Source organism: Acomys minous (genome assembly GCF_964271855.1).
Source record: "Acomys minous genome assembly, chromosome: 4".
Classification (NCBI taxonomy): domain Eukaryota; kingdom Metazoa; phylum Chordata; class Mammalia; order Rodentia; family Muridae; genus Acomys; species Acomys minous.
In genome coordinates this window covers 60,238,094-60,250,958 of record NC_140486.1, presented here as the reverse complement: position 1 = coordinate 60,250,958, position 12,865 = coordinate 60,238,094, and the positions used below count along the sequence as shown (strand labels likewise).

Here is a 12,865-nt window from a genome sequence, read left to right as displayed (position 1 = left end):
CCCACCCCGGTGCGTGTTTTCTTTCTTTGCTTCCCGTGTGCAATCTCTCAAGTCAGTTTCTGCTTCCACCCACTGTGTCTGAAAACGTTCCTGGATCAAGTCCGTTTCTCCCTTTCCGTAGCTCACTGACCCAGGTTCTGCCACCTCTCACTACAGCCCGGTCCTCGACGTAATTCTTCATGCCCATTCTAATAAAAGAGCCGTTCTCCAGTCCCTAACCGACCCGTTTACTAACGTGACTATTTTTACCGTTCATACTGCACCCCCTCGATAGAAGATCCTTTCCGCAATCTGTGCCCAGGCCCGCAGCCCAGATCCTTCTCCACTCCAACTGCCTCAGTTCTCTCCACGCGGCCCTGGCCAAGACTTGGGGCGGATGGACTGGACTGCGGGGATGCACGGTGCAGCTGGCGCGGGCTCGCCAGGATCGCGCTCAAGCCAAGGAGGATTCTCGCTGGGATCGCGCACGGACGCCAGAGGATGCTTACCTGGTTCGCACTCACACCGGAACTCGGGCCCCCAAGGATTGCACTAGGACTGAGGCTTGAGCTCCCTAGATTGCACTCGGACTCGCCTCCCGTGTCCACCGGATCGAGAGAATGATTTCCACGGCGGCAGCAAAGGAGCCCAGGGCTGGGCTGTCAGCAGGGCGTCCCAAACAAATTGTCCCTCGTATTTCGTTCGAAGGGCGCTGCAGAGAGTCTGTGCACGGACCTGTGAGATCCGAGTGACTCCTCCACGCCAGCTTACCCGCCCACAGACCAGGGTCTCTCCGGTGCTCTCCTGTGTTTCTCTTTAGTGAGAGAATTTGAGCCGCTCGGGGATCCACGCTAAACTAAACTAGTTTTCCCTCTTCTGGTGACTGTAGGGAAGTGCATGCAGAAAGGTTTGCTTTCCCACTGGCCTCTCAGCTTGGGGTCTTCTCTCCAAAATAGGTTTGAACCCGAGCACTGCCTTTAGCAGTTTATTTTCCTGTACTGTGGTTCGTTTTATATATCACATTAAGACAAGGAAACTCATTTTAAGCTTTAGAGTCACTTCCCCACCTTATTTTATTTTAAAGATTGATTCATTCATTCATTCATTCATTCATTTATTTATTTATTTATTTTATTTTGCAGCAGTGTTTTGCTTGTTTGTCTGTGCACTACATGCATGCCTGGTACCCAAGAAGTCCATAGAAAATACTGGATCCCCTGGACCCGTGGTTACACATGTTTTTGAGCTCTCAGCCTACAATCTGAGTTCCAGGACAGCCAGGGCTACACAGAGAAACTCTATTTTGAAAAACAAGCAAACAAACAAAACAAAGCAAAAGGGGGAGGGAAGGGACAAAAAAAACTAGAGCTCCCTTCTGATTTCTTTTTTTCCCAGAGAATCAAGAACATTTCTGGAGAAGCCATATTTTGATTTTATCTTTTCATGGACTCTCTGAGGCAATGCTGGACCTAGTGGTACAGAGCTATGGTTGGTGACTCCTGGAGGGAGCTGTTGAGCTGGAGGCAGAGCAGTGACAAGCAGTGGGAAGAGGAATCAGGAGTGAGGCTCAGGATCCGAGGGTGGGAGCAGACCGAGCTTCCGGACAGGACTATCGGGAGAAGACAAGTAACAACGCAAGCGGGGCTGCAGTGGAGGCATGCGAGTACAGGAGGGTGGTGCTCAGAGGACAGACAGAGGTGACGAACAACTGCATGGTAGAAGGCAGAGGAAGTGTGCTTTCCCTTCTTTTCTGCTTTATGGTTTGGTGAAACAGGTCAAAGAGTCGAAACAGATGTGCTGTGGGGGCTCACACATGTCATCTCAGGACCCAGCAGGCTGTGGCAACAAGGTAAAATCAAGGACAGTGAGTTTAAGGTTATCTTGGATGACATGGTGTATCTCCACCTCAAGCAAACAACAACAACAACAAAAAACAAAAAACAAAAACAAAAAACCCCCACATTTATTTATTTTTTGGTTTTTTTAAGACAGGGTTTCTCTGTGTAGCCTTGGCTGACCTATACTTGCTTTGTAGACCAGGCTGGCCTTGAACTCTCAGCGATCCGCCTGTCTCTGCCTCCCAAGTGCTGGGATTAAAGGTGTGCGCCACCACGCCCGGCTTCTACATTTCTTTAAGATGAAGTGGCACTGCATTTGTGCTCTGGTGTCATAAGGATTAGTGAGCTAGCACTACTTAGTGTGTTAAGAAAAGCACCATGGCCAGGTGTGGTTGCCCATGCCTTTAATCCAGGCACTTGGAGGGCAGAAACATGTGGATCCCGGAGTTTGAGGTCAGCCTGGTCTACAGAGTGAGTTCCAGGACAGCCAGGGCAACACAGAAAAACCTGTCACAAAATCTCCTCCCCCACCCCAAAGAAAAGGAAAGCAGCTGGTAGTCATGGCCATTACAAATTGTTCCCTATTGCATTTCAAATAAGAAAAGACCAGGGGTGACAGGAAAAAGCTCTACACAATTTACTGATTATCTTGAAAAAAAAAATCAGATGCTCTACTTTACACTTAAGGAAAAAAAAGATGCTCACAGCTGGGCAGTGGTGGCACACGCCTCTAATCCCAGCACTCGGGCGGCAGAAGCAGGTGGATCGCTGTGAGTTCGAGGCTAGCCTGGTCTACAAAGCAAGTCCAGGATAGTCAAGGCTACATAGAGAAACTCTGTCTCGAAAAACAAAGAAGGAGGGGGAGGAGGAGGAGGAGGAGGAGGAGGAGGAGGAGGAGGAGGAGGAGGAGGAGGAGGAGGAGGTGCTTGGTGTGGCAAACAACTTTAATTCCAACATTTGGGAGGCTGACGCAGGTGATCACTGTGAGTTGGAAGCCAGCCTGGTCTACATAGTGAGTTACAGGACAGCCAGAGCTATGTAGAGAGATTAACAACAACAACAACAAAGAAATTTGATTAAATAAGTAAAGTGCATTCATTAAAAAAAAAAAAGGTGCATGAAATAAATCAAGCTGGGGCTGGAGACAGCTCATTAAGGGCACTTGGTGGCTTAGTATTTAAGAGCGCCGATTGAGCCTGGCAGCTGTGACCTACGCCTTTTGATCCCAGTACTTGGGAGGCAGAGGCGGACGGATCTCTTAGAGTTCAAGGCCAGCCTGGTCTACAACCACTGTCCTTGCAGAGGATGCAGGTTTGATTCCCAGCACCCACATGGCAGCTCACAGCTGTAACTCCAGTTTCAAGATATCGGATACCTTCTCAGTTTCCCCAGGCACTGCAAGCAAGGGAAACACACACATACACGCAAGCAAAGCACTCGTTCACATAATATATTTTTTTAATTAAGCAAACTAGAAAAGCAAAAATACCTGGATGATAGTTAATTGATTAACCTTGTTAAGCTACCGAGAAAATCTTTAATGGTTCGAAGACTGGGAGCACGTCAGTGAGGCTGGTGGAGCTCTGGACCCAGGAGCCTGTAACCATTCTGGGTACAAAAACTTCGATCTGGATACATATAATTTTTCGAGACAGGGTTTCTTTGTGTAGCCTTAGCTCTCCTGGACTGGCTTTGTAGACCAGGCTGGCCTCAAACTCACGGAGATCCGCCTTCCTATGCCCGGCCCAGCGCTGGGATTACAGGTGTGCGTCACTGCGCCCGGCTCGATCTGGATTTTGGTACCGGGGGTGGCACGGGGCTGCGGACTGGGCTCCAAGTCTCAAGAGAGATGACCTCTAACTCCAGACGCGACTCGCGTGAGACCGGAACTCCTGAGTCGCGAACGCGTGTTTCCGGAGGGAGAGTACGGAGGCCTACGATGGTTACACTGAGAAAGGCGACTTCCGGCGTCGCGTTGTTTCGCGTAGTTTCGGCGACTGTAAGCACCAGCAATGCGGCAAAAGTACTACATCGAAGCGGCTGCTCGGGGTCTGGTGGAAAGCTGCCCCGGCCAGGCCCGCTACCTCCTGTAAGAGAGGGGCTGAGGGAGGGCAGGAGGCCAGGGGGAGGGCGGCGACGGTGCCCCGGCCTCACGCCCTGTTCTCTTTTGCAGCTGGTCCTACAGTTCGTCACACGGTAGGAGAACGCCGGCTGCGGTGGCTTCCGCCCTTCTCACCCCAGAGGTCCAAAGGAGAAGGCCGATCGACTTGTCTCATTTTTAAAAAATTGAGTTCCCCATCCAACTACAAACCCAGGCCCGACCCTGCTTAGCTTCCGAGATCAGACGAGATCGGGCGCGGTCAGGGCGGTATGGAAAGTTTGATGGAGACGCCTGTAATGCCAGCACTCGGCAGGCAGAGGCAGGTAGATCTCTGTGAGTTGGAGGCCAGCCTGGTCTACAATGTGAGTCCAGGACAGCCAAGGCTACACAGAGAAAAGCAAACAAACAACAACAACAACAACAAAACTTTAATGTCTTAACCCTTGGCATTTGACACACTGATTGTCGGTTTTTATTTTTAAATGTGTTTTGGTGCTTTGCCTGCGTGTATGCCTGGGCACCTCATGCGTACCTAGTGCCTAGGAAACTGTAAGAGGGTGTGGGACACCCCCCCACACACACACACACCCGGAACTGCATTTACAACCTGTTGTATGCCCACATGTGGGTTCTGGGAATTAAACCAAGTCTTCTGCAAGGGAAGCAAATGCAAACCTTGGACCCATCTCCTGAGCTCCTTGATCAGTTTTATTTTTAAATTTTATTCTATATATATATATGTTGCCCAAGTGATCTGCATCACTTGGGAGCCTAGTGACCAAAAGAGGTCAGACTGGAGGTACAGGTAAGTGTGAGCTGGGCAAAGTGGGTGCTGGAAACCGAACCTGGGTTTTATGGAGGAGCAGCCAGCCGTTTCAACTGCGGAACCATCTCTCTACCCCACATAAACTTTTTACGTGTTTGTGTGCCCAAGAGAGTGAGTGTCTAGAGGTCAGAGAAAACTTTTGGGAATAGATTCTATCCGTCTACTAGATGAGTTTCAGAAGATAGCGCTCCAGTTGGTCAGTGTTTGAAGAATAGTTTCCACCTGCCCTTCTGTAGCTCAGTGCTCTTTGCTGGCTCTCCTAATGATCCAAGATCGGAATATTGTGGTGTCCCAGAACTCAGTCCGTGCATGGGGGCAAGCTACAATATACTAAGACCTTCCTAATTCCAGCCTAGATCTCTTTCCCAGATTCTACACTATCTTCTTGGCTTTTTTTTTTTTTAAATGACTAGTTCCCATCTCAGTAAACAGTGATGCTGTCCATACCTTGGAGGCATTCTTGACGCCCTAACAGTACCTCTCCTTGTGCCAGCAAATCACATTGGCTTTAAAATAACTTCCCAATTGACCCACTCTTACATCCCTTACTTGCAACCTGGTCCAAACAATTAGTGCTTCCCTCCTGGATTGCTGTTAACTGCTTGAGGCATTCAGGCTGGCCTCGAACTCACGGAGATCTGCTTGCCTCTGCCTCCCCAGGTGCTGGGATTACAGGCGGGTGCCACCATGCCTGGCTTTCTGAAGTCTCTTTCTAAGCCATCATGGCACATGGCCTCTCTAACATACTTCCAGTTTGTTACACCAGACCTGCTTGCTGTTGTGTTCTAGAGCTTTTGCAAATGCCTTATGGCGCCTGGAACACTATTTGCTGCCTGCTGTCATTGCTCTCTGCAAATGTGGTTTGGTGAAGCCTTCCCTAGCATACTTCTTTAAATTGCAGTGACCCTACCAGCCTTTGATCCCCTTCCTTAGTCCTGCTCCCTTCACCAGCATCTCTGTTGTATGTCATCTGGTTGTCCTTGTTTTTGTACCACAAAAAAGTGCTGTTTGTATTAATTGTCAAAGGAAGAAGGGCGGGAAAAGAAAAATCCCTGTGCAATTTACTTTGCTGTAAATGTGTTAATATCTAAGCAACAAATAAGCAAAGGAATAAAGGCCAGCAAGCTGCCTATATTTTGCTGAAGGAGTGGATGGCGGGAGGAAGAGGTGTTGGAGAATTCTTTAAAGTACAGTGTTGCCAGTTTGCTTTTATTATCTGGAGTTTGCTTCAAGAGACTGATTCAAGTTTGCATCAGTATCATTTTCTTTTTCTCATTTATGGTACCGGTTGTTAGGGGTAACAAAATATCCTGACTTGCTGAACTGTGAATTTTATTTATTTAATTGTAGAGGAAAACAACACTTTTCAAGAAACATGTCCATACTGCTTCCAGTTGTTGGTTCTGGATAACTCTAGAGTGCGCCTCAAACCCAAAGCCAAGTTGACACCTAAGATACAGAAACTTCTTAATCGAGAAGCAGGAAATCATGTACTCAGTTTTAAAGAAGCAAAACTGTTGAGAAAGTACAAGGACTCTGCAAGTGTGCTGGTAAGGCTGCAGTTCCAGTACATAAGAAAATGCTGTCCTTTCGTCCTCTTCCCCCGGCCTGGCCAGAACAGCGTTGTGGCGGTGCATCTGGACTGTCAGAGCGCACGCATGATGTTGTGTGGCAGTGAGTCACCAAGGCTGTAGTTGATTTTGAGACAGGGCTTCTCTGTGTAGGAGCTCCGGCTGTTCTAGAACTGCTTTGTAGACCAGGCTGGCCTCAAACTTAGGTGGGCCTGTCTCTGCCTCCAAGTACTAGGATTAAATGCGTGCATTACTACCCTGGCTAGTTCATTTTTATTTTTGTATTAATTTTTAAAATTATTAATTTATCTTTGGTTTTTCCAGACAGGGTTTCTCTGTGTAGCCTTGGCTGTCCTGGACTCACTTTGTAGACCAGGCTGGCCTCAAACTTGACAGAGATCTGCCTGCATTTGCCTCCCAAGTGCCGGGATTAAAGGCGTGCGCCACTACCACCAGGCTCATTTTTACTTTTGATAATTGCCTAAAAACCCAGGATTGCTCTCTAGTCACTGCTGAGCACAGTCTTTTCAGTTTGGGGGATCCTTGTGTTTGCCAGTGTAACTCACAGATCAGTCACTTCTTCAGTGACTGACACCTCATGTGTGAGGCCCCAGTGTCAGTGTGTAGTTCTTGCCTTGTCAACCCAGCAGAGGTCTTAGTATCTGGGTATACAATGGAATAAAACAAAGATTTTCAAGGGATGGAGGCAAATATCAGATATATGTTCTATCTTGCATGCTCTGTGTGAATGCAGACACTGAGATAGGGTCTGGCTATGTAGCCTAGGCTAATACCAACTATGAGCCTTCTGCCACAGGAAATTGTTAGGAAACATCAGTGCACCATATTTGGGGAATGTTCCTAGAGGAAGATAAGTGTTAGAATGTTTTACTTTGCTGAAGTTTACACTCTGTATTTTAGGTAGAGATCACTAGAAAAGCAGGTTCAGGGGATGTTTAGCTGATTGATCCTATTCTAAAAGCTGTAAGGCAGCTGGCCTTTATACAAACTGCTGTAGTTACTTTTCTATTGATGTGATAAAACACCAGACCAAAGCATCTTACAAAAGTGTTTAAGCAGGCTTACTGTCCATGACAGCCAAGAGAAGGAACAGGTGAGGACTCACATCTTGATCCACAACCTTGAGGTAGAGAGACACTGGGAGAAGTTACCTTCTTTTGAAAACTCAAAGCCTGCCCCCAATGACAAACCTCCTCCAACAAGGCCATATCCTAATCCTTCCCAGTTATAGCAACAGGGAACCAAGTGTTTAAGCATATGAGTCTGTATGGCCATTCTCATCCCACCCCCCACACAGATCTTCTTTTGCCCTTTTGTCTGTTTGCAGTCTGAGTACTTCAGACTGGGGTTGAAGTCTGAATGAGCCAGGCAGAAAAGGCCTTTAGGTACTAAGTGGACTTTGTCTTAATAATGCATACTGCTGGGCCTGGGGAGATGACTCAGCAGCTAAAAGCACTTGCTGCTTGTTTGGTTCCCGGCAACCATTCTCATAACCAACAGTCTGTTCCCTCTTCTGGCTTCTTCAAAGGTACCAGCATGCACACGGTGCAGGCAGATATCCATACACATAAAAATAAATATTGACAGGAACTGAAAGGTTTTATTAGTCACACCACCAGTTACAGAGTCACCATAGATTCGAAGGTGCTACTTAAAATGTCAGTGATCTGCCATGTTTTGGTGGGGAAAGAACTAAAGTTGACCAACTAGAAAATAGTTAATCTCTACTGCTGTACAAAGAACATCCAGATGTTAGTGTATACTCTCCCGTCCCAGGTTCCCACACAAACCAGTTTCCTACTGAGTAGAGATCATTGTCTTTTTAAATATTATTTTATTTTTGAGCTCATAATAGGATTACATCATTTCCTCTTTCAAATTCGTGGTCTCCTTTTTCTTTGTTTGTTAGATGCATATATTTATTTGTATATATGTGTATATTCCTAAATATAACCTGCTCGGTCTGTATATGGCTACGTGTATGTATGTTTCTAGGGCTGCCCATTAGCGTTGGAGAGCCAATTGTGTACTCTTCCCTGAGGAAGACTATTTCTCATACTTTCCATTCTTTACTTGCCAATAGTTCTTTGTGTAGGATTGGGGTCTCACGGTCTCTCCACCCCATCCCATTGTCTCTTTTTAAAGTATTTAAATATTAATGTTTAGCCAATACCTTATTGGCAATTTTGTTGTTTTTAAGGTGTCACGTCTGACCCCTCTATGCTAACTGGCCTCCTTCATAGGAATTGGGGAAACCTGTGGTTTATTGTGTTACTTTACCAGAGAATTTACGGGACCAACTTCTTTTTGTGGTAGCTGATTACCTGTAGAACGTGCAACAGGACAGTGAAACACCATGGTAAGAGTAGAAGCTTTCTGTCAGCACTGAAGAGCAACGCTGCCACTGCTACAAAGCAAGCCAACCCCAAGACACCAAAGAGAAAGGCTCCAGGCTTTACAAACCTCTCTCAAAATATGTCCGGTTCCAAAGGCAAGAGCCCCTCCTCAGTTATCAGGTACTGTACTTTGTCAGCTGCTGTCAAGTATGTAGTATCTGTTTAATGTGCACTCCTGAGTGCCCCCTGTATCACAGGCTGCAGCACATTTCCTTCCATGCCCTTTGGTTGTTTCTGATCCTCAGGTATTTCTGATCCTCAACTTTATGTCCGTGCATATGGCTCCTATGTAGTCTCTGCAGCACCTGGCATCCATCTATAGACGCTACCAAGTCTTCCCTCTTTCCAATTTCTTAACTCTGAACAAAACGCCCTCTATACATTGTTACCTAAAATGGCAAGAGGGGTTGGGAGCTTCTGCACTGTAGTCTTTGTGCCAGTTTCTGTTCTTGTTCCTACTGCTGCTGTGCTGGGCCAGGTCCTCAGTGACCTTGTCAGGACTGGGGTAGTGAACTGATGACCTGGCTAAAGTGCAGCTCTGTCAGCAGCCTTTAACCCGGGCTCTGTGGCATGGAGTAAATATGTGATGGGTTATTCTGTGTAATGTTAAGATTTTAAACTATGCTTGAAGTTTATGGTACTGGGATAAATGCCAAGTCCAGTTTTCTGTATACTATTGATTTTGGTCAGTATTTGGTATAAATATTCAGCAGAAATTTTCATCTTTTTGTGTAAATATGGATAAAAGAAAATTTGGTGTATTTAAGATAATTTAGTTGCTTTTAGAGGTACTGGGAAAAAGGTTCAGGTGGTAGTCCATGCTGTGTAAACACAAAGACCTGAGTTCAGAACCCCCAGTGCCCACATGAAAGCTCATACCAGATGGTGAATGGCTTATTCTGTGGGTGCATGCACCTGGCACTAGCCAGAAGCACCAGAATACAGACCTAGTAGACTGGTGCCTGTCCTGTGGTACTGCCAGCCTTATCGGGGAGACATAAAGATCTCATTTAGAATTGCCTTGAATGCTAACATCAGGTGTAAAGTCACCTTGACAACATTTTACCTCTAGGTTTATCTTTCAGGTATCATACACAGGCACTTCTAGAACCATCTAACGCACCTAAATGGTGCCAGAATCGGATGTTCCATGAGGTTTTTGTTGTTAATGAGCGTTCTATGAAGAGGACAGCCAGTGTCCATACAGAGCTGCAATGCAGAGTGGTAGACAGAGTAGGAGATGTTAGGAGCAGATCTCTTAGCAGGAGGGACATTTTGTCCTTTGGCAGTGTGACTGACAAGTAGTCTCTCATTTCAGAACACCGGCGTCTGGACAGTCAACGCCCATTTGCTCCTCAAGTAACGGGAGCAAAAGAAAGAAACACTTCTCTCAACTAAAAACACTGCTCAGTCAGAGCGCATCTGAGAAGAGCCCAAAGCTGGACTTCAGGCACTTCTTATCTTCTCTGTGAGAATGGCTTTTGAAAACAAGAGCTGTCTAGTGTGGTTAACAGCTTCTGTCCTCGCTTTGGAGTCTGAGCACATGAAAATTAGATCCAAAAGCAAGCTGTTCTTGGCATCCTTCAGCACTTAGGGGAAAGTGTCTCATTAAACAGTAACTTAGGACCCCTCGGTGAATGTGAACATCAGAAACCAAATGACCACGCCAGAGACATGTACAAGGGTAAAAGTTCTGTTGTTGCCATGCCTGACAACCTATACTCAATCTCCAGAACCCACAAGGCAAAAAGAACCCATTCCACATGTTCTCTGACCTCACCAGAGTGCCCCACCTCCACATAAAGGATGAATAAATGCAATAAAGGATTTTAAAGACTATGGCAGTTTTTATGATAAAGGTACAGGGGATATTGAATGGTAGCATTTACTGCAGTTTTTGTCATTTCAGAAAGAAATGTACCAAAAACTATTCTTAATATAGAAAAAGAAGTGTGTATTTCTTCAGTCATGCATAACATAATACTAATAAACTATGAACACTTTTCACATTTTGAAAGCAAAAATAAATACCTGCCTCCTCCATGCCCATGCTGGAGATTAAACACATGCTAGGCAAGCTCTGTACAACACTAAGAATTAGGCTAACTAGTCTAAGCACTGCAGCAGGGATGAGCCAGGCCAGGCTTTCCTTTTGTGTCTCCAGAGTCTACTGTGTCACTACTGAGCCTCTCATAACTATATCATGAACTGCAGAGAATGGAGCATGGATTATAAAGCGTGTTTTAGACATCATATGCCTCCATAGGTCATTAGAGATTGACTGGCACCATCTTGAAATTGAGCAACCCATCATGCCTTTCACCCAGATAGTAAAGAACCATTCGTTCTGTTCTAGCTCCACTTAGCTGATGCTACTGCCAGCCATAATGTTTGCTTATGAAAACATGGGAAGGGCAGATAGGTCACTTGATCCTTCTACGGGGAACATGGTGGGAGTTGAGACAAGAGGAGTAACTGGGGAGTTCTTCACTGCATTGTTTCTAGTCTCAACAAAACTATGAATGGTCAAATTCTGAGCATTAGTTTTGTTGGATGTTGGCAATCATAGGATAAAATGTCTTCTCAAGAAGACTTTAAAAAGTCCCAACACTTCTTCAGTTACTGAAGAAATGCTTCAATTTATCCTTTTCTAATGAAAGTGCACTTGCCAGAGGGAGTTTTAGAGATCATAAAATATGAAGGATAATTTCATTCAGCAGGATACAAAAAAGGGGAGGGGCACATTAAAAAAAAATACCTTCCAACTTTCAAAAGCCAGATTTCCAGCATAATGTGTCATACTCACTATCTGTCTACAGGGTGCACCAGCAGAATGAAGACAGAAAGCAAAGGGGGAAAAAAAAAAATCAAACAATACCCCTAACAGAGCAGATGTGCAGCTTGGTCATCAGGCGTAGAGGATGTTTCCAAATCTTTTGCCTGCTTTTGGATCTCTTTACCCTACTGGCTACCATGCCAGGCCTCGGTGGGAGATGCGCTCAGTCCTGCTGTGACTGGAGGTGCTGGAGTGAGCTGGTACCTCTTGGGGGCCTCTCCCTCTCTGAGAAGAAAGGGAAGAATGGGGGGAGGGGGCTTGAGGGTGGGACTGGGAGATGAGGGGGGGGGGCTGGGACCAGGCAGTAATTAAAATAAATGGAGGAAAAAGTCAGTATGTTTAACAGGTTCTGGCTGATAATGCCTACAGCTTTATAAACAAAGTTTCTGAAATGACAAAACAAGAATAGTACTCAAGACCTCATTAAGTGCCAAAAATGGACCTCATAAATGTTTTCTTTCATATATTACTAAGAGTAACTTCTAAAACTAAAGTTGCATGCCTGCTGCGCTGGTTTATTTGAAAAAGTGATTATCTCACTGACTGTTAAGGGCTGGATGTGCAGCTAGTGAAAGCACCTCCCAACAGACCTGACACCCTGAGTTTAGGTCTAAGGACCTACGTGGTGGAAGGAGAGGAACAGCCTCTGCGAGCTGTCCTCTGACCTCCATCCATGCGCTGTGGTAGGTGCATGCATCCTCCCACATGATGTCTGCGCACAGCCACATGAGGCCTGGAGAGACAGTATAGTGATTAAGCGCACTTGTTGCTCTTGCAGGAGACCCGGGTCTGCCAGCACCTACATGGTGGCTCACAGCCATCTGGAACTTGAGTTGCAGATGAGATTACAAGCAGAAAAAACACTAATATACACAAATGTATCTGAAAAGTTCGTAATGAAAATACTTTACCTAAGATGTAAAGCATTTCTTTCAACTGTTGCTAAGTGGTATGCCTGGAAGTGTGTACTATGTGCAAATGGTGTAGCTCCAGCACCACACCGTACTACTAAAGTGCTGGTTCAGACAGCAGTCACTGAGCGTGCATGCTGCTGAGCCAACAAGCTCAGTCACTGCAAGTTAGCTTTCATATAGGTTCATAGGAAAATAGATCTATTGGAAAAGACATTGTCTTATACTACTGATTTAAAATTGTACTGCAACTGGAATTGTTCTGTCCCATTAATGTAAAGAGGCGGGGGCTGACAACTGCAGTATGTCTTCCTAGTCACAGCATTCAGACTAGCAGCTCTAACAGAAATGCTAAGCGTCAGTGACATTTGCTGCTAACTTGAGCA

The 12,865-nt window shown here is 45.9% G+C and overlaps 1 protein-coding gene across 1 annotated transcript; it reads left to right on the top strand.

The window, feature by feature from the left end:
• Positions 1–3,413: 3,413 nt before the first annotated feature.
• Positions 3,414–10,571, top strand: RMP24 (ribonuclease MRP subunit p24). Its single transcript, XM_084780911.1, has 5 exons — positions 3,414–3,906; positions 3,991–4,013; positions 6,095–6,294; positions 8,653–8,852; positions 10,051–10,571. The coding sequence occupies exons 1-5, from the start codon at positions 3,830–3,832 to the stop codon at positions 10,202–10,204; spliced, it is 654 nt and encodes a 217-aa protein (XP_084637037.1). The 5' UTR covers positions 3,414–3,829; the 3' UTR covers positions 10,205–10,571.
• The last annotated feature ends 2,294 nt before the right edge of the window (positions 10,572–12,865 follow it).